The sequence below is a fragment of the Lissotriton vulgaris genome, chromosome 10 (assembly GCF_964263255.1).
Source record: "Lissotriton vulgaris chromosome 10, aLisVul1.2, whole genome shotgun sequence".
NCBI lineage: Eukaryota > Metazoa > Chordata > Amphibia > Caudata > Salamandridae > Lissotriton > Lissotriton vulgaris.
In genome coordinates, this window is record NC_141698.1 from 895,904,902 (window position 1) to 895,927,863 (window position 22,962).

The 22,962-nt window shown below is 43.6% G+C and overlaps 1 protein-coding gene across 2 annotated transcripts in view; it reads right to left on the minus strand.

Annotated features, from left to right (window-relative positions):
- FAM133B (family with sequence similarity 133 member B) overlaps positions 1–22,962 on the minus strand; it is a 210,657-nt gene that overhangs the window by 115,076 nt on the left and 72,619 nt on the right. For both annotated transcript variants that reach the window (XM_086941868.1, XM_086941869.1), the window contains exon 7: positions 8,561–8,659. In XM_086941868.1, coding sequence (XP_086797994.1) covers positions 8,561–8,659 — 99 coding nt within the window. The remainder of the gene's footprint in view (positions 1–8,560; positions 8,660–22,962) is intronic.

Sequence of the window (22,962 nt, forward strand, 5' to 3'; positions counted from 1 at the left end):
AGTTAAGCTTCAGGTAGGTACTGAGCACACAGGCCTAAATGACGTGTAGGCTTGTTTTTGAGCCACTAGACCTCTAGAGCAGATGAGACCTGTCTCAACAACATGAACCTGGACGATTTCAGCTTCAGCTTCTACCCAAAGATTCATCCTGGTCACGGTTTCACCCTCAAAGATAACGTCGCAAAGAACACTCAGACAGCCAAGTTCTCTCTATCAAAGAAAATTAATCCTTTTCTCCGAGAACTTTACTTTAGAACTGACCATGTACAGAGCTCCACTGTCTTTCGGCTAGGTTTCTGCTTTGCGCACTCATTAGTCTACATATGCAAATCACTGGGATTGCAATTTTAGATTTCTATCTCTGTGGAAAAGTCCTTAAGTGGCAACCTAGAAAAATCTGTCGAGAGAACTTGCTTTCAAAATTTACGTTCCTTTATGAATGCCTTCATCCTTTTTTCCGAGTAATCTAATAGCGAACGGCATTCAAGAAATAATTTTTAACAAAGGCTTTATCATGTTGCTTGACTGCACTGTCAACTAAACAAAAAGCCAACATTTTGGCCCAAAAAGTACAAATTTAACGGAATCTTCATCAGGACAGTGCAAGTAGCCATCTACAATAAAGGATATACGCATTCTCAGTAATTAATTAAAGTGTATAGCCAGTGTTTTGCGTGCGTTGCTCCATCTTGCGCGCTGCTCACACTGGCTTTTCTGATCGCGCTTCCATCCAAGCGCTGCACACAGGATATTCTCAGGCGTATCTTTGTCCCAGGTTGCTGTATCTGTTATGCACCTTGTATGGTAATCTCCACCTCGCAGCCTGGCTTTTGCGGTACTCTCCTCTGGGTGGTGTATTCTTTTCCGCAGCAACACTTGTGATTGTTAAAACCCATGATGGTTTTACTGTGGATGGATCGGTTCCCCCAGGTCCCATGCTCACTGTCCTTTCCTTTATCACACACACACATTGCATGTTACGTATATGCAGCCTTTGTCTTTAATGTCATCCTTATGGTTTTTTTAAATTGGCATTGTGAAACTGAATGATTCAGAACAATATTTACTCATACATTCTTTCTCTTACACTTTTTAAGGTAAGGGTACATACATTCCTTCTACACTGCAGATACACTTTAATTAATTACTAAGAATGCGTGTATCCTTTATTGCAGGTTTACTTGCATTGAGGGGTGTGGAATTTATTAAAGTATCTACTTGTCCATGGGGCAGGTTGCTTCATAAATCTACTTTTCCTGTAACAAAATCTACTTGCCCCATTTGTGCCATGTAATGCGGCGATAAATTATGGCAGCAATCTCATTATGTAAGAGCTCTGAAATAGCCTCTCTGATTATGCCAGGGCTCGTTCCATATAAGGGTTTGAATACTAACAATTCCTTTATGTTGCCAACTTTCAGCAGATCTACATACTGGGGTTGAAGGTAATGGTAAGCAATAGTTCCAGGGTTGGAGCGACCTTCGGAGTCTGTGCAAACCTATTAACTTGCATGTTTTAAGGGTTTTCACCAACTCTTCTCCAATCTTTTTCCATACTGAGAAAGGTTGGAAATGTACTCATTTCAATGGCAGACACAAAACGTCTTCCAGGGTTGGGGGAAAAAGTAGCTGGAAGGAAAGTGAACTTGCAAACACCCAGATTTTCACATGAGCAAATCTACACCTGTTCATGCTAAAATGAGTACACAAATCTTTTCTAGGAGTACTAATTATTAGCATCCTTCTGTATATCTGGACTTAATGCAGGGACATGGGTGCACCTTTGAGAGTTTAATTAATAAGTGGACCTCAAATTAGGTCTGGCGTTAACCATGACCTTTTGCGTTTATTAAAATTTGGTCTCTCTCTGTCTATCGACTAGCTTCACTGTGAGTGACCGCATTGGACAAGTTACTTACCTTTGGTAACACCTTATCTGGTAGAGACATAATCTAGCCGCAGTTTTCTTACCTTTGAACTTCCAAGGGTCAGGCTGGATCCAGAAGATTTTTTAATAGCAGTGCCCCTGGGTGCCGGCAGGTGGAGTCATTCGACTCAGTTTGTTGTCGTCGACGTGACGTCTGCGTCGTCAATATAACCTCTACTTCAGCGCGCTGACGTCAGTACTTTTCATGACTTTCCATGCCAGAAGCACGGAGCCATGATGTGACTGACCATGGTGTGTTAAAAAAGGCAACTAGGACACTAGAACCAATCCGCAGTGCGGGGAGGATGGGTGGGTCGGTGAGGAATCTGTGGCTAGATCATGTCTCTACCAGATAATGCATTACCGAAGGTAACTATTCCATCTGATAGAGACATCTAGCCGCAGATTCCTTACCTTTAAACAAATACCCTAGCAATGCCATCCCTGGGGGAGGAACTGCAGAAAAGTTTAGACCAGGAAGTCCTGCAAGACAGAGCGACCAAACAGGGCTTCTCTGAGAACCTGGGAATCCAGGCAGTAGTGTCTGGCAAACGTGTGCAGAGATGCTCCCGTGGCTGTTTGGCAGATATCCGAAACGGGAACACCACGCTGGAGAGTTGTGGTAGCTGCTTATGCCACAGTGGAGTGGGCCATAAGCCCTTCCGGATTAAACTTCTTCACTAAGGAGTACGAGATTTTTATAAAGTGGACAATCCCGAAGGATATAGTAATCGTATAGTATAGAAACGCCCTTTCTTTGCACCCACGTACCCTATAAAGAGTTGGTCATCCAACTGGAACCCTATGGTCCAGACGATGAAGACACTCCCCTTCTTCGGAAGGGTGTGGAGGTGCATAGAAAGTGAGTAGAGTAACCAACTGCCCCTAAGAAAGGGTGTTACCACCTAAGGTAGAAAAGATGCCCTAGTGCTGAGCACCACTTTATCCAGAAAGACCATTGGGTAAGGTGGCTGTGATGACAGAGCCTGCAGTTTGCTCACCCTCCTAGCAGAGGTCATTGCCACTAAGGAGGCTGTTTTAATGGTTAGCAGCATAGAGGGCAGTTGTGTAGCAGCTCAAACCGGGCACACATCAGAAAGGTGAGAACCAAATTAAGGTCCCACTGTGGAACAATAAAGGGTGAAGGGGGAAAAAAGTTGGTTAACCTCTTCAAGAATCTCTGCACCAGAAGGGATTTGAAAAGAGAAGGCTGATCAGCCAGCCTAAGAAAAGAGTAAAGGGCTGAAAGATAGCCCTTCAAGGTGCCCAGAACAGAGCCCTGCTGGGCCAAGGAAAATGTGAACAGATAAAGATACAGATGGAGGGTCAATAGATCATTCCGAATAATATTTACAAACTCAGGACCATCGGCAGGCGTATACCAACTTCGTGGAGGGATGCCTGGCTGCCAGAATAACCTCACAAACTTTAGGAGGAACAGGGAAAGCGGTCAGCTGTCGCTGCTCAATCTCCACACAAGGAGGCGTAGAATGGACAGGCTCAGGCGGAGAACTCTCCCCTGCTGCTGCTACAGGAGATCTTCCTGAAGGGGCAGCCTGATCCGTGGATCGATGCTCATTGCCAGAAGCTCAGGATACTAGTCTCTTTGTGCCCAGTCCGAAGCCACAAGAATGACTTGTGCCCGGTTGCTCCTGATCTTCTTGAGCACTCTGGGTAGGAGTGGTATGGGCATATAGGTGTCCAGGAGGCCAGAGCTACACTCATGACGAAAAGCGCCGCCGAGCGAGAGCTGCCTTGGAAACTCCAGATCGTAAAACTGCTGACATTGCACATTCCGTACAGAGACGAACAGATCTAACAAAGGCTCTCCCCACCATTGAAAGAGTCCTTGCACCACCTCCGGATGGAGACGCCACTCGTGATCTGCTAGACACCTTTGGCTGAGTTTGTCCACTCTGGCATTCATAGAACCGGCTAGATGCTGAACCCCCAGAGAAATGCCCTTCTGTTCCAGCAGAGTCCAGAGACGCAATGCATCAGGACACAGGGTCTACGACCCCACCCCGCCTTGCTTGTTGGAGTAACACATGCCAGTCCTGTTGTCCGTGAACACCTTAATTAGCCTCCCCTTGATGGACGGCAAGAAGACTTTTAGTGCCAGCCGGATCACCCAAAGCTTCAACAAGTTTATATGGAGCCGGGTCTCCGCCAGAGACCAGAGTCCTCTGATCTCCACCTTTCCCAGATGGCCGCACCATCCCAGAAGGGACGAATCTGTCACTACTATGAGGTCTGGATGCAGAAGGGCGAGGGGTCTGCCTATGACCAAATCATGATTCGATAGCCACCACTGCAGGTCGTTTGCAGTGCCCTCCGAGATCTGGACCAGGTTGGTGAGATTTCCCGATACTGCGCCTATAGGAAATTAACCCCTTCGATGCTCATGACGAGCTCAGCTCGTCATGAGGCACAGTTGAGCTGTGCTTATGACGAGCTGAGCTCGTCATGAATAAATGAGCTTTCAAAAAAGTCAGCACCGGAGGGGAAAACCCTTAGCAGCCAAGGTGTTAAGGTCCGATTGCAGAGCCCACATATGCCATCTGGCATGGTTCACAAGAAGGATGCAAGAGGCCCAACAGCCTCAGAGTCAATCTCAATGAAATCCAGGATTGAGGTTGAAATATCGATATCATAGCCCAAATGTCCTGGACTCGCTGCTCCGAAGGATAAGCCCGAAACTGCACTGTGTCCAGAACTGCTCCAATGAAAGGGAGAGTCTGAGAGGGAGTCAGGTGTGACTTCGGCATGTTGACAGGGAACCCCAGCGAATGCAAGAGGCTTGTCATAGTCTGGAGATGGGTGACAGCTGCCTGGCATGTGACCATCTTCAACAACCGGTTGTCGAGATAGGGGAAAACTGGAACCCCTGATCTCCGCAGATGAGCTGCGACCACCGCCATTAGCTTGGTGAACACTCGCAGAGCACTGGTGAGACCAGCATACTGAAAGTGCTCCTGGCCCACTGTAACTACAGGTAGCCATGGGACGGCCGGACAGGAATGTGGAAAATGGTGTCCTGTAAGTCCAACGCTACCATCCAGTCTCCCAGGTCTAGGGCAGACTGTATGTGAGCCAAAGTGAGCATCTTGAATTTCTTCCTAGGAAGAAGTTGAGGGCTGTGAGGTCGAGGATAGGATGGAGACCTCAGCCCTTCTTTGGAACCAGGAAATAGCGGGAATGGCAACCACAGACTATTTCTGGCCCCAGGAACCCAAGAGAGCCTTGCCTTCCTCGCGGAGTAGCGCAAGATGATCCTCCGTCAGCCAGTCGGGAGTTGGAGGAATAGAGGGAAGGGTAGTCTTGAATGGGGTGGGGGGGAGGGAGTAACCCCTTCAGACTATCTGGGGGAGTGGGGGGTTGGGGGGGTAGTATCCCCTTCAGACTATCTGCCCAAGGTGATGTTGCGCTAGTGGTGGAGGTGATGGCGTATCCTGCCACCCACTGGATGCTCGTGATCCCAAAGGACTGGACTAGGAAGGTTTTGAGGTGGAGGAGGTGATGGTGGCTTGGCTCGATTTCTGGCCTCCCAACTCTCTGGATGAACCACTGGCCACGACCAAGCAGAGGTTGCTGAACTTGCAGAACCCGCTGGCTGGAATTGGATTGGCACGGTTGGAAGTCCCTTTCGTAGCCACACTTGGAGCGAAAAGCAGATGCAGGCTGGGGTGTAGTACTGAGGCCCAAGGATTTGGCCGTAGCCTACGAATCCTTGAAGCGCTCAAGCACTGCGTCCGCCTGGTCTCCGAAGAGACATGAGGCATCAAAAGTCATGTCCTTGAGGTATGCCTGGACAGCCCCTGAAAAGCTAGACGTCCTCAGCCAGGCGTGGCGGGCTAAAATTGAAGAAATGGCTCTGCCCAGCAAGTCCATTGTGTCCAAGCCACGGGGAATGGCGTACTTCGCTGCATCACTCCCGTCTGATATTGTTTGGAAGAGTAGGATCCAGTCCTCCTTCGAGACCCTAGGCAGCACCTGCACAACCATATCTCATATAGAAAGCAAATAACAGCCCAAAAGGCAGGCAGTGTTCACCGACTGCAATGCGAGGCTAGTGGAAGAGAACATTTTCTTTCCAAAGGTCTCCAGGCATTTGGATTCCCCCTTGGAATAACTGAGCCATATACTTTTTATATGTTTACATTTTGCACAGGATTGTGCAGAACAGGATACATAGGCAATCAATAAACCAATTGTCCATGCCAAATCAAACTCATGACCACAAGTACTTGTTTTTGTCTAGGAAGCACAGGCTCAAGCTTCCCCCCAAGGGAACCATTTTTTTGTTGAAATATCTGCTACTGCTAAGCGGATGCACTGTAACTAACAATTTGGACAAGATTGAGGCCATCGTCTTTGGCAACCATGCCTCTCTCTGGACAAATGAGTGATGGCCTATGGACATTCCCCACACACCTTCCAGATCCGTGTGCAATATTGCAGTCACTATTGACTCCACCTAAGACCTAAATCAACGAATAAGATAATGGTGACATCCTAGAATGCTGCACAATCTCATGAAAAAGGCTTATAACAAGTAAAAGTGTAATCAAACTAGATCTTTAGGGCCAAGTAGCCAAAAATTAGCAGTAGAAGAAGAATATGGTAATGTAACGGACTGTACAAAAGGAAGCACTGAATTCAGTCTGGTAGAGGCCCAACTGTAAGCAAGAGCATGAGTTATAAGATAGAATAATTGAGTCTGCAGTTTTTTTCTGGATAGCTGGCCGAAATGGGGTTATACAAATCGTAGTAGGCATAGTTACAATAAGTGACTGGAATACTGACGAATCCTCTCAAAACCTCATAGGCCTCCTGGGATCACCTCACAAGTTTATTGTCAGCTGTGACTGTGAAGACAAGCATGGGGGTGGCATTATTATTATCCCCAAAAGTTCAAGTGCCATATGATGCACACTGACCAGTATTGCTTTCCAATGCATAATCCTTGAAATGTCTGTTAATTAACTAAAATAAGACTAAAAGGCAATTTACCTCCACCCTGGTGATAGTTACTCCTTCTTGGAAGACTGTATGGATTTTTCTACTACTCAGTTGATTTCGAATTTAAACGTCTTTCCTGGGGGCTTGCATTATGGGATGACCATAAGGACAGCATGGTAATGCTAATTTCATTTTTCTTCCGAATAACAATGTTCTGCAACATTGCTGAAACCCCACCATATTATAGGCACTATTTTTGATCTCATCATCTCCAATGACTCTCAAGTGCCTATCAATGACCATTTCCCTGTAAACCGGTCTGGTCAACATCTGACCCCACGCACATTACACACCAACCTTTGACCAACCTAAAAAGGAGAATTCATGTTTTTGTGGGAGATCAAAAACAGATCGTGACAATCTCAATCACTAGCATTTCACAGCAGAAGAGTGCAAAAGTAGTGATAAAAAACAATTTTTCGTGTATATCGCATGTGTATAGGAGTGTAAACTTACATCATTCCTTGCTTGGCTGCATTCCTGAGGAAGCCCATGGCTAGGCATGACACGTTGGCAGTGCCTGTCTGTAATCTTTGAGGAAGAACAGAATAAAAAAAGAAAACTACAAGCAAGGACCGACTCGTCTTGTTTTCTTTGCTTCTTTGAATAACTCTCTGCTCTCATACTATAGCTTTTGTTGCCTCTCATTGGATGTCATAAAATGATTTGACATGAATACTTCATCCAGTAGCCATTGAACCAAACTGAAGCAGAACGTTTTGGTCAATGTAATGAGCAATAAACAGAACCTCAATGACAAACAACTACACTTATTCGTAGAATAAGGGGCCGCAACCTTCACAACTCAAAAAAGGAGGACTAACAGAAACTCCCTTATACCAGCTTGTAAATGGATTTCATTTGGGATAGACACATCGTAACAGATGGTTTGCTAGCTTCTCCTAGAACCTTTTTGCATTCCTGAAGAAAATGAACCTGAAAAGTTCAAAGAATCCAGGTGGTGATACAACAGCCCCTCTTTGGTTCTGGTTCCAATACATGTTTTGTAATGAATTCCACAAGTACATAGCAGGTCCAAAAAACGAAGAAATATATGGGGTTATCCCTTGTTGGAGTCACGAATGTCACTGTTGCCTTTGATGTCTTGAATTTGTTGGATGCTTCGGTACAGGAGGGGGGAAGCATGCAAATATGTAGAAAATCCCCACAGCAGTTTACTGAAAGTGTATCTTATTCCAAGCACTTGAAGGCATAACAGATGATAATCTACTGTGACCAGATTCTATTAAGCTCTGAAGACCCGCCCTCACCGCAAGGAAATTTTCAATACTCTCTTTTACATCCTACTCAGATTAAGCATAAATATTTTATAATGTTTACAACTTTTAACAGGTAATACGTTTCATTGTTAAACTTAGCAGTTAACTATTATATAATTAGCAAGCAGCATTAATGTAGCTGATTGAGTTGCCCTATTGTGCTTAACTAGGACATTGCCAGATAAACAGGGATGGCCAAGCTCGTGTTGCATGTTAATAGATACTGAGACGAAAAACCGGTCTCCAAACCCACACCTTTATCTAACAACAATTTTCAACCAGGTATTATCAAATTGAGTTAATATCACAGTGACAGTGATAAATACTGCACCTTGCAGTCAGATTCCAATTCAGACGTAACACTTTCAGAGGATTTTCGGGAAGAATGATGCTTCTTTTTCTTCGCCTTTTTTATATGTTTCCTTTTGTCCTGTTTGCAGATTGAAGGAAACAATAAAAGATTAGTTACTGAAAATGGATTTACTTTCACACAGGTAAATCTGTATGTTTTAATCAGAAATGTGTGAAAGAAGCAGTTCCATGTAAAGTAACTTCTTTCAATTGACACTGATGGGTTTGTTACAAATGACAGTGAAAGAAATGGTACATGATGTTTTGCTCATCTCAATTGGAATAGTGATTTTCATCTTAATCAAATCATGCCACCTCATTAGGCACACAATGCTATAAAGGAAGTTAATGCTACAGGATTTAGGGATTTCAGAAACCACTTTGCATGAGTGTTTGAACCTTTTCAGAGCATTTACTATTTTGAATCACACTGTAAGACGTGGTTCAAATCCATTGGCTATTGTCAAGAGCATCCATTTGGGAGATAGCTGGTTTGACCATAATCGATATCAAACGATCTGATAGGAGAGTTAAATAGGGATCTCAAATGGATTAATAAGAGCACTTGTGTGGGAGGTGTTTGAGACTGAAATGGTGCGTCCGCTTGGTTGAAGCAACGGGTTGGGAGACCAGAGCAGCTGCTCATATTTTCAGTAATCTGCCAAGGATTTTCTTTAAAAACCAAAAATAACATTTTGCAATGCATAATAGTACTGACCCTAGAACCCCTGCTTGAGGTCAAAAACCTACTTGTGGAGGACAAACGAAGCAAGTATTTAAACAAGTGATTTAAGGAAAGTTGTCAAGAAATAAACTTGGGAGGCAAATGCATACTTTACATAATACAGAGAAAGTGGCAGGGGCAATTGGATGATAAAAAGGCACAAACGATGAAAGCGAACACTGTGACCCATTCTATGTAAAACAAAGAGGGGTAGGACCGGGAGCCGATATTTAAGCAGGTCCTGCACACGTGGCTCCGAGGAGTAACTTGTTAACGAAGGGGAGTGCAGTTCCTAAAGTGAGGATGAAAGGGTAAGAGGAAAAGACAAATCTTTTGTCATGTTGTCCTCACACACCCCGAGAGGTGTCATGGTTCTTCATTGGGCCTTGCTCCTCGTTGGGCCGGCGCTACAATGCCAGACGGGCTCACCGTAAACGGGGCTCTTTGTCGGAGATCTGTTTAGAAGAAGCTGTTGGGTGCGTGTGGGTGAGGGGGCAGGGAAGGTATTTTACGCACGTGAGGTGTGATCTAAAATAGGTCAGGGTCAGTCCTATTCTCAATAAATTTTAATGGTTAAGGTAGATCCTGCCTAAATAAAATGAAATAGACCCCTTGTGGGAATGTGATGTTCCTAGCGGGCAGTCTCTTAGATGGGGTCGACATGTTTCTTGGCTAGTTGTTCGGGTGGCACTTCTTCAGGACCTATGTGAAACGTGGTGCACAGCTAATAACAGGCTCCAAGTAATTCTGAAGGTAGCCTGGTGTGGAGCCCTAGTTGTCCCGTACTGGGCGGTTGAGAACCTGCAGTACATGAGCTACAGCCCGACGGGGAACTTGCTTGTGATCCTACCCTCGCTCCAGTTCACGGTGAACCGGAGCGAGGGTAGGATTACAAGCAAGTTGTCACCACCCATCTGAGCGGAGCAACATTGTGCTCCCAAAATCCCTGTCGGGCTGTAGCTCCTGTACTGCGGGTTCTCAACCGCCCAGTACAGGACTACTAGGGCCCCACACCAGGCTACCTTCAGAATTACTTGGAGCCTGTTATTAGCTGTGCACCACATTTCACATAGGTCCTGAAGAAGTGCCACCCGATTCCTTAGGAACAACTAGGCACAAAACATGTTGACCTCACCTTAGAGACTGCCTGCTAGGAACATCACTTTCCCACAGGACGTCCATTTCATTTTATTTAGGCAGGATCTACCTGAACCATTAAAATTTATTGAGAATAGGACTGAACCTGACCTACTTTAGATCACACCTCACATGCACAAAATACCTCCACTGCCCTCTCACCCACACGCACCAAACGGCTTCTTCTAAAGAGATCTCCGACAAAGAGCCCCATTTACGGTGAGCCCGTCGGGCATTGCAGTGCCGGCCTGACGAGGAGCAAGGCCCAATGATGAGCATGACACCTCTCGGGGTGTGTGAGGGCAACATGACAAAAGATTTATCTTTCCCATTCTACGTAAATCATCTCCCACTGCAATGCTAGACCCAATGTAGGAAGCTGGCTTTTCATATAGTGCACCAAAACGAGGTTCACTGTGTAGAGTCTCTAGGCAACGTTTACTGGTTTCCATAGATAGAAGTTACAAACCCAAATGCTCTCTTTTGTTGTAGTGTGGGCTGAGCGGGAGCGCTAAGAATTTTTTATACTCACAGAGGCAATATATGAGACACACACTCAAGAATAGATCAAAAACTAATTTAGAAAAATAATGCGTATTTTTATAAAACATTTCAACACCAAGAAATTCCGGATCAAGTCGGCACTTTTAAAGATATTGCCTTTTACAGTTAAGTAAAATGTTCACTTAAATGCGTATTTCGTAGCATTGTGTACCTATGGGGAGAAAAGGCATATACTGCATACGGTTACTTGCAAATGTTTTCCGGTAGTCCCCTTCACAAGTTATGGGTGTAGTGGGCCAAGGTCCAAATAACCACCAGCAGTTAGTTTTTACCTGTCCTGGAGTGTCTAGGTACACCAAAAGAGAAGAAAACGGGGGACCACCTAGAATAAGACTGCAGAGGGGGATTTGGGACAAAGCCGGGAGCTCCCAACTGGGGTATGGGCTCGGTTCCTGAGGGCACTGGGAGGAAGGAGGCACTGTTGGCTCTCAGGAACCCGGTTTGGAGTGCTCGATTTAAGAGCAGTTATGTTAGCTGGGCTTGTGCATCACGGGCACCTACGGTTGTGGGTCTCGCCTGTTGAGGGAACAAAAAAAACAGGACAGTGCTGACACTTTCGAAGTGTGTCTCTGTGGTGCAGACACCGTCGACAGCTGCCCAGTCTTGGAGTCCGTATTGGACCACTCAGACAGGCTTTGGTTGCTGCAAGGGGTACAGTATTGGTGCTGTGCAGCTCCGGTTGGTCCTGGCGTCTTGTCACTTGGGGGTGGGAGACTTGCTGTTTGGTGCCTCCAAGCTGTAGGGGATTAGTTTCTCTACTCCAAGGAAGATTGTTGGTAATTTGCGGAGGGCTGGCCGACCACTGGGGTTCTTGGCAGATGGCCAGTAACAGGACGAGTCAGTTTTTTGAGACTGTCAGGAGATGAGCAGGCAGGGTTTGGTGCCAAAAATTCTGCGGCTGGTCCTCAGTTCTCGCTTCTTCGTGCTCTTCTTTTTCTGTCCTTGGAATCTGAGCTCCTGACGTCAGGTGTGCCAACTAAAAACTCAATGTGGGGGTGTTAAGGGGAGTGTAAGGTAGTAGTGAATGGGCTACTTACCTTTGGGATGCCTACAGTCTTATACTATATGACCACTTTCTATGGGCATAACCCACACCCAGTGTATCTAATTTCACCAAAAACCAAGATGGTGGTAGTCTTATGTTGTGCCTTACTAACTACTTATGTTCCATTTTACATCATCGCATGCTTCTCTTAGAGTGTTAGGCTTAGTTTATTCGGTATTCTACATTCTTATCCTGGCGGTTGCCGAGGCAGGTTAGAGAGATCTTATGTTCCTGTACCTGAATCTTCAATAAAGCACTTTGAACTCACAGCTCGGCTGCATCTTCTCCTTAACATTTTGGCGACGAGGATGGGATCTCGTAGGGGGTCTCATATGCACCCATCAAGTCAATTATTTATTCTAAAGAGGCGCTTTTCACACTAAAGTGTATGAAAACATTTACAAATTTATTTTTAGTAAATAATAACAATTTTAGTAAATTTCTTGTCTTCCTGCCTCAGTCTAATTCCGCAAAGCCATACATCCATTTAAATTGAATAAAGTGATTTATTATCATGGCTACTACAGCCAACCATACTATTTCACCTCCACCTGCTTTTCTTATTGAAGGAGAGACCCCTACCACTGAATGGGAAGAGTGGTTGGGTTTCTTTGAAAATGATTTGGAAGCCATCGATGGTCTTAGATTTCCTGCAACAAGAAAAAAGGCCATTCTATCGAATTCTTTGGGTAAAGCTGGACAACATGTTTTTAAATTTTTGCCAGAACTTCGAAATGCGGATGGTGAGCCAGTTGATAATCCATATAATGAAGCTAAGCTGAGATTGGAAAAATCTCAGCTTACCTTGTCAGGGGGGGGCATTCCCCAGACAGGGGAATGCCCCCCCCCCCTGCCCTGGCGTCGTTTGGAACCACGACAGGCAGAAAAATTAGCTAATAAGGAAGCACGCTCACTATCAGGCTAGTAACACCCTAAGGTAGATGTTACTAGCCTGATAGTGAGCGCACTTCCTTATTAGCTAATTTTTCTGCCTGACGTGGTTCCAAACGACGCCAGGGCAGGGGGGGCATTCCCCTGTCTGGGGGAAGCAGGCTTGTATATCCTGTCTTGACATGCTGATTACTAGCCATCCTGCTTGAAGGCGGTGACAACACCTCTAGCCGGAGGACACATTGTTTCTGTCCTCAGAGAGCATGTGCTCTCACCTGCAGGGGATCAAAAACATATCTGTTGTGGGAGACTGCTCTAGACAAGTCAGCCAGTACACTAGAGGACGGTAGGTTTTCAGGGGCACTGTTAAGGTAACCTCCCATGTCCTGGATGTGAAGGCGCCACCTTCAAAATTATACTCTCACCTAATTTCACCTTTTTCGGTGCCCTTATCTACCGTCCACCTGGTGCTGCTTCAAATTGGTTAAATAACATTTCAGAACTTCTAGGCCCTTTCATTATGAACACTACCAATTTTACAGTTATTGGGGATCTGAACCTTCACCTGGATAACGAGCATTGCTCCAAGGCCACTGAACTTATTGATGACTTCATGTCCCTCAATCTAAGTCTTAAAAATTCTGGCCCTACTCATTCTGCAGGTCACTTATTGGACCCAATTTTTTCTAATATTCAGAACTTAAACACTTTCCCAGCTCTACCTATCCCTTGGTCAGACCACTTTCCCATTAAATTCTCCTTTCAAATGCCAACATCCAAAATCCCTCCTATGGCGCGGCCTGCCATGGTGAGAAAATGGAAAAAGCTAGACATTAACATTCTTAACACCTTACTAGAAGACACGACACCATGCACCATTTCAGGAGTACAAAATCTATCAATCTCTGTTCAATCATGGCTTTTAACAGCCATTGACTCCTGTCTTCCTCACACTAAGCTAAAAGGCATTTACCAACGTCCACCCGCTCCGTGGTTCAACGACTCTCTAAAGTATGAAAAAACCAAATGTAAGAACGCTGAGCGTCAATGGAGAAAGTCCTACTCAGTTGAGGCAAAAAATGAATACAAAAATCAATTAAATCAATACCAAAAGCTGTGCAGTAAAGAAAAAGCCAACTTTGTCTGCTCAAAAATCACTGCAGCTTTAAATCAAGCTAAAACACTTTTCAAAACAGTCAAAGAGTTAGCCGGCTCAAATACCTCACCAACTCCACCTGATCTAAATAAAACTCAATGTAATCAACTTGCCGCATTTTTTGTTGACAAAGTTGATAAAATCTATCAGACTATCCAACTTAATCAGGACAATTATGAGGAAGATCATTATGACAGTAGTGATGATAACAGATCAGACAGTGAAGAGACCAATTATGCCACCCCTTCTGATAAACCCCCTACCCCTTCCCTGAGTACTTGGCCAACACTCAACGTTGACATTGTCATCGAACTTCTAAATACGATAAAATCAGGTTCGCCACGAGATCCGTTACCCTGTTCCATTTTAAAATTACTTAGTAAGAAAGCCTTATCTACCATCACAGACCTTTTAAATAAATCCTTGCAAGAAGAGTACGTCCCACAGGAATGGAAGCACGCCATGATCCATCCCCTTCTAAAAAAAGCCAATGCTGATCCGAAGGTTCCCGCAAATTTCCGACCAATATCTCTCCTACCTATTTTTGCAAAAATCCTAGAAAAGCATGTCCATCGCTGTCTTTCAAATTATATAATGACACATGACCTGTTACCTTCCCATCAATCCGGCTTCCGAGCAGGTTTTTCAACAGAAACCACGCTCCTAGGTGTAACAGAAAATATTCGTTCAATGATAGACAAGGGTGAAACAGTGGCACTGGTGCTTTTAGACCTTAGTGCCGCATTTGACACTGTTTCACATGCGGTACTAATAAAAACTCTTCGTTCAATGGGCATCTGTGGCCCTGCCTTAAATTGGATCACATCCTTACTTGAAAATAGAACCTTTCAAATTTTCTCAAATTCCGTGTACTCTGATACATACACTTTTAAACATGGAGTCCCTCAAGGCTCAATTTTAAGTCCATTACTTTTTAATTTATATATGAGCCCTCTTGCCAAAATAGCTAAGGATACCGGACTGATAATGTTCTCCTATGCTGATGACTCTCAGCTTCTCTTTTCCCTTCCACCAACAGGCAATAATGATCCTTCCACCCTGAGAATAGGGCTTACAAAAATCGCTGGATGGATGAAAAATAATTTCCTAAAATTAAACGGTGAAAAAACCGAACTTATAATCCTAGGAAAAAACAAAGAACTCTGGGGACCTCAACATTGGCCCCAGGAAATGGGCCCTCCTCCGATTCCATCCAATCAGGCCCGAAACCTTGGCTTTGTTGTTGATGACACACTCAATATGCACCAGCAGGCCATAAAAACATCAGCCACCTGCTTCGTCATCTTGAAGTGGCTAAAGAAAATCTGCTGGATGCTACCAGATCATACTAAAAGAACTGTCATTAACGCCCTAATAACATCTAGATTGGATTATGCCAATGTATTATACTTAGGGTCCAACAAAGCCACAGTTCGCAAACTACAAACTGTGCAGAATGCTGCTGCAAGACTGCTAGGTAAAATCCCTATCCATGCACCCACTACCAAACTCATACGTGAATTGCACTGGCTAAAAATTGAGAATAGAATTAAATTTAAATCACTATGCTTTATGCATAAAATCTCTGCAAACAAAGCTCCTAAATATCTGCAAAGTCTGGTACAACGCTACCGTCCATTTAGGACGCTGAGATCTGCAACAGCGAACAAATTTGCTGTGCCCAAAATCAGACTATCACGTATGGGAGGCAGATCCTTTGCCTACCTTGGTCCCTCTCTGTGGAACTCCATGCCACAATCTGTGCGCTCAGAGGCTAATTACATCAGATTCAGAAAAGCCATTAAAACCTGGCTGTTTAACATCTAAGCCAGCGGTCCTTCTCTCTACACTGAATCACAAGCGCCGGGAAACCCTTTGTTGGGTAGCTGTTTGCGCTATACAAACTAAACTAAACTAAACTCTGGGTGCCAGTTTTAATAAATGTGCTACTGTCATCAGTATGGATTTATTAAGACACAGTGTTGGATACTAAACACAACAGGTTTCAGTGAAGCCATCATGTAGCTGGGGAGCTCGTAGTGGCAAGTGCTCAGTACATTTACTCAAGATAGTGCATGTGAACAGGGAAACTATCTAGTAATCGGACTAAACGGCACAGGGGCATATCTGCTCAAGCAGATACAATCTCACAAGTAATATAATGCACCTTGTCTTAGGGCTGCAAGGCCTGCTATAGGGGTGGCTTACATATATTTAAAGCAGTGTCTGGGGACATGGCACACAGGCTGCAAGCCATATGTTTTTACTTTTGGTTGCACCATTTCACGCAGCTAGCAATGGCATTTTGCATGAGTTTGGTGGTGGGCCCCTTAGGGTGGCACAATACATGTTGCAGCCCTTAGGGACCCTCTTTAGTACCCATACCAGGGTACAAGGAGTACCCTTTACTATAGACTTACAGGGGAGCTAAAGATATTTCCAATTGTGGAAGAACTGCACAGTCTACCTTGCATTAGGGAGAGAACATTGACACTGTGGGCCTGGTTAGTAGGCACCCAGTTCACTTTAGAGCTGGATCAAATAACAGACATAAAATGGGGTAACCATGCAGAAAATTAGGCGGACTTTCCTACACCCACCATCATGAAGAACCATAAAGACAGAACAGTACAGTGTGATTGCTGTATTTAATCATACCACTTACACTTATTTGAAAGACTAGCAAATGCTAAGCCATTTTTTCAGGCAATTGCAATAAAACTAAAACTTGTCCGATAGCTTGAATGATCCCTAGACACTCTTTGAAATTCCTCATAGACTACCTGCCAATATCTGTGAGGGAGGCAGGGATGGAGAACCAGTCTTTGTTGCTGGATGAAGAGGTCAATTGAGATCTAGAATATTTGAGAAACTGAGATTGTAGACCCACAGAGGAGCAAAAAGAGCCATTTGGTTTCTCTATTGCTTTCTGGAGAATATTGGGCATTAATGGAATGAGAGGAAACCCATACATGATTTCACTCCTCTTATCACAGAGAACAGTGATCTCCACAAATAACCTCCCCTCCTATATCCAGTCTTTAGCAGAAGACAATATTCTATTCTCGCGTATGAAGATGACATCATAATTATGTACTTTAATACAGTAGGCCGACAGAAGACGCTGGTGGTCTTTAGTGGTTACAATGAAAATAAGCAATGAACGATTAACACATCTATAAGCAATTCAATTATTTGTTTTCCTCATGACAATACGGGCTAAGGAAAAGAAGAAAAAAAAGAGTCACTCTATAAATGGTCAAAAGATGGAATTGGTCACATGTAGCTCATATCAGTGTCTCTAGAGGATACATTAATAATGCCATCACATGGAAAATTTAAAAGAAATGCCATCTCTGTATGTTTATGTTTGTGTTTTGTAAAGCGCATGGCTACCAGAGGGCTTCCCCTCACTAGTGAGTACTGTGCTGAGAATTAGGCCCCTGATACATTGGCGGGGAAACAGCCATGTCTTGAGTTTCTTCCTAAAGGAAAGGTCATTTGACAGTGTTCTGAGGCTCGGTGAAAGATCATTCCACAATTTCGGTACTAAACGTGCAAATGATCTTCCTCCCAATCTCATCCTTTTTACCCTGGTTGTACTGAGGAGAAGAAGATGCGAGGATCTCAGGAGTCTAGTTGGAGCATAAGTGGTAACCAACTCTCTGATCTTTACTGGACCCTTGTTTTTTATGGTCCTATGAGCAATACAAAAGGATTTAATCTCAATCCCTGCCTTGATTGGGAGCCAATGCAGCTGCTTGAGGGATTCTCTTGCAGAGACATAGCTAGGAACCTTTAAAAGGAGCCTTGCTGCCACAATTTGCACGGTATGAAGTCTCTTTATTATGTATTTGGGCGTGCCAACATAAAGCGCGTTGCCGTAGTTCAGACGGGAAACTATGAGGGATTAAATGACAGTTTTCCTTAGATGCTCTGTGATCAATACCAGTATCTTCCTGAGCATTCGGAGTAGTGAGAAGCAAATGCCAGACAATGTATTTGCTCGGTTGTCCATTGCTAGCGAACTGTCCAACCAGATTCCCAAGTTTTTTATTACCAGTTTGTTATCGGGGGAGGGTGGCATGTCATCTAGCCAGCTACTCCAAGGTCTATGTATGGCTTGGTTTCCTAATAACATTAGTTAGGTCCTATCACCAAATGGCAATTTGACATCCAGCTTCGTAATACATCTAAGCAGGGTGCCAATTGTTTATTTCCTAGATTTGGACCCTCTTTTGGAGAGACCACCAACTGGGTGTCATCCACATAGGAGACAGCCGACAAGTCAAAATATTGCACTAAGGTGGCACGGTGACGCACACATATATTAAACAGCGTGGGGCTGAGTGACGATCCCTGAGGGACACCACAAATGGTTGGTAAGCTATCTGGGAGGCAGTCTTTGTCCATGACTTGCTAAGATCTGTTTTCCGGATACAAAGTGAGCCAATCTAATGCTTTGTCTCGAAGTCCCACTTCGCGAAGTCTGTCTCTTAAGATAGGGTGATCCACGGTGTTGAATGCCGCACTTAGATCCAGTAGTAAGGTAGCGGCTGAGCCTCCGTTATCTAGTATAGATCTGAGCTCCTCTGCTCCTCTGTGACCACCAGAAGTGCAGCTTCCGTTCTATGTCCGATTGACATGTTTCTCTAGTAGTTTTCCTAGAAAAGGAAGTAATGAGATGGGTCGCAGGTTAGCAAGTTGGGGTTTTTTCAATAGGAGTTCTAATTACTGCATGCTTCCAATGATTAGGAACCAAGCCCGCACCTAGTGAGTGATTAAGAAGCTACATTAGTGAATGTAGTATAACCTCTGCCACTTCGGATAAGATATGTGGGGGTGCAGGATCTAATAGAGATCCACGTTTGGTTGCCTTTATTAGGTTAAGGATTGTCTCTACATCAAGCTTAGGGAATTGTGCTAAAATTGGAGGTGGTGGCAGATCCCTGCTCTTGATTTCCTACATGCGAACAAGTTCAGGATTGCTCTTGAATTGACCATAAATATTGGTCACTTTTATGTGGAAGAAGGAAGCTATTTCATTGCATGTTTCTTTTGTTGCTTGGGGAAGGATGTTACTTTCAAGTGTAGTGGACAGGGTTTTGACCACTCTAAATAGTTCCTTCGGGGAGTTCAAGGCCTGAGTAATCTTTTCCTCACAGAATTTAGCCTGCGCTTTCTTTATTTAGTTGTTACAGGATATGATTGAAGCTTTATATTTTATTTTAAGCACCGGGTCAAATTCCTTTTTCCAGTTCCTGCTAGTTTCCTGCAATGTTTTTTCAATACAAAGAGATGGTCATTGTATCATGGGGTTTGTTTTGTATGTGTTTTAGGAATGTAGTAAATATTGGGACTGCATCCATCTAACGATTGGACAATCCAGTTTGCTGATAATCCTTTCCTAGATTATGTACAAAATTAGAGATTGTGTACTTCAGGACAGTTCTCCAGGTTCTGGGATCCAGCTTCGACCATCTCCTTAAGGACGTAGTCTGGGTGCTTCCCTTGATCTGTTTGGCAGATTTGGGTAGTTTAAAGAAAATAAGGCAGTGGTCGACCAGGGAACTGGGATTACTCTAGATAGTGTGAACTGAGGATCATTGGGAAAAATGAGATCCAAAGTATGCCCTTTCTCGTGTGTGAGGTTGACAAGAGTGGGTTAGTTGTAGTGCCCCTCAAGGTCTGCTTTCACCTTTTTATTAGTAGAGTTTTCCTGTATGTCGAAGTGCAGGTTGGAGTTGCCCAAAATTGTCATGTGGGTTTTCACTAGCGCTAGGCTGGCCAGTATATCTGGGATTGCCTCCAAGAATTTGAAGCTAGTTCCCAGTGGTCTGTAGATAAGGACATCTGAGAACATATGGGTGGGAGACAGTGTGATCTGGAACTGAAGATTTTCACATTCTAGAAGGGAGATGGAGGAGGTGAAACATCTCAAATCATTTTTTAAAATAATGGCAATTTCACCCCTAATTTTTCCTACCCAATCTAATCTGTGAATCTGATAGCGTAGCGGGAGGGCGAGATGGATATCACAGATCTGAGCTGTTGGTAAGCCACGTTTCTGTGACGAATAAACGTCCAGCGGATCCTCTTCCCGCAGAGTTCTAATGCCAATGGCATGCCTTGGCAGCAAACGTGCATTCATCATTCCCAGATTCCATGTAACTATCTGTAGGTCCCGAGTTGCAAGATGAGAGTCCTTATTCCAATGCAACTCAAAGCTGCATCGAGTACAAACTCGTCTAGTATTAGTCAAAGGTTCATATTTTGCTCCCAGCAGAGATGGACATAAAGGAAGTGGTGGGGGTCTTAACGCTAGGAGATGGTTTGTGGTGTACCTGACCTGGCTGGTGCTGGAAGGAGCAGAGGTCCTGGCACCTGGGCCTGGTCGGGCGTTGACAGGCATACACAGGCTTGCCTCCGGCGCGCATCCGCTGCGTGCTTAGCCCGCAGTCGACATTTAATGAGAAAATGGAGTTGGCAACTAGAACGCTAACCTCCCGCCTTCGCTCACACTCTATGGTTAGAGAAGGCAGAAAGCTACTCTATGGCCAAAGTGCGGACGAAGATAAACAATCCTTCCATATGAAGAGCTAACAAGTTCTGCAATAATTGGCCTCTCTGGACTCAGCTAGAGTAAGAGTAAAGAGAGAACTGAGAATATTAAACTAGTATGTGAGAAAAATGGTCTGTCAATTCTACTATATGGGACCAATGGCATTGTTACAGAACATTGTCCCTTCTAAAATGTTTAAATAGGCAATTTGGAGAAAATATCTTTCTAGGAGTCAAAGACTTTCTATTCACGCTTTGCAGCTTGAATTAGGAAACTACTGCATCAGGAAAACCATAGGCCTGTACATTATTGGTACAATTTAGTGAATGCTCATTAAGGTATATTAATAAATTTACTTTCTGAGGACATACTTAAAAAGGGCAATGCTATTTTTCTATTTAATTTTAAACACATTTTCCTTTCAGCAAGTAAAGGAATTTAATCAGCTTTATTGCATTTCCAAACGTGAGATCAAAAATAATGTTGGATAAATATTTTAAATAGTACGTTTGAACAGTGACATGGGCCGTACAATGAATTTGAAAGGGCCTCTTTAAGTAAAAACAAGGAAATTCGTCAAAAGTAGTTTTATTTAAAAGGTCTAAAAGATTGGGATGTTGCTTATTTGTTTTCTAGTTGTTTAGTTTTCAGACTGAAAAGACATATGAATAGTCAGAAATCATTATTTTTGCCACATCTTTAATTCTTATACCATAGGGATAGAGCACATTTTGTTTGTAAGTGCACTTTTTCATTAAACTGAAGAACATATTTGCAACCTAGGTTTGTAAAGAATAAAAAAAAATACGTAGAGCCCGCTATACACTATTGACTTACCCAAACCCGCCCTGGGATTGTTAACCTCTGTATAAGTATTTTTTCACGTTTACTTAATTCCTCAGTGGAAGTCTAGAATTGTACGATAAATAAAAGGAGGCCTTTGAAGTCCAATAAACAAATGCCAAAAATATTTCTAACAAAACATAGGCAAACACGGTCACACTTCTACTTCACCAAAGTTGTCCTTCAAGGCAATACTGCACCTTTTAGAAGTATGAATTAAAGGTATCTTACACAGTTTTGCAATGGTAATATCTGAATGCTGCAAATTGGAGCATCAGACTTTTTATTCAATTGTAGGCAATTACCTAAATGTGCCCGTTTCAGTCTCATGCTGCTCACTCATCGGATGCCACATAGAGACTTCAACATATTGTGATAAATTCCCTTTTTGGTAATGAGTTCACTTATAGAGTTCAAACTCGTTGGCTGCACTTTATATCAATTCCATTTCATAGATTGGATAAATAGTTTGATGTATAGGTCATAAAACCTTCTCACAGACTTTGTCAACAAAATATTTACAAAAAGAGGATGAGAGACAGTATTAAGAGTTAACTGGGACTTTATGTCAATTGAAAACTAATTTACTGGTACTAGTAGCGCAAATAGTAGTTTCCCCAGTAGTAGTCACACCAGTATCAGTAGTTGTAGCACTACACATAGCTATAGTAGCAGTATATGTAATACTACTAGTAGTTTCAGCACTACTTGTAGCAGCAGAAATTCTCATCAATTTATCAGTAGGACTAGTAATACAACAACAGTAAACAGTACAAGTATCCACAGATTTAGTTCCAATAGTAGTACTAGTACTTCATGCATTTCATCTAGAAGTAGGTTTTGGATTAAGGTACCAGCATTAGTAGCAACTGCTGGAGTGCTATTAGCAGTAGATATTTTACACTAGCAGTAGATTTGACAAGATGGATTGTTCTCATTCCTGAGAAATCAGACTGAACACCTGTGTTTGGAATATTTTTAAGTACAATCAGTTCAAGTGACAGAGCGATACTGTGGAATAGTTTTTTCTTTCTTCCTATGGGTTTACAAATGTTCCCTCTATGACCCTGTAGTGCTGAGAACTCACCCCTTTGTAGAAAGGCTTCCTCACCCCTTTCTCAATTACGCCCTTTGCTGGTTAGCCCTCTCCCTGTGTTGTCTAGATGTATCTATGTTGGGAAGCACTCTGACATACACTGCAACTATGTTTGCACTACAGAACAAGCATTGGCAATGCCAATAGGTTCGGCTTTACACAAATATTGTTTGGTAATGTGAAGCATTAAAGAAGACAGCAAGTGAATGGATATGGGCTTGTGTAGAAGCAAAGAAATGCAGCAGAAAATTGGTGTAGGTCAAAAGAGTCAAGCCAGACCAAAATAAGTTGAATACATTGTTCTAGAACTAGCAGCAGTACTTTGTGTACTACTAGTAGCAGTAGTGAAGCTACTAGCAGCAGT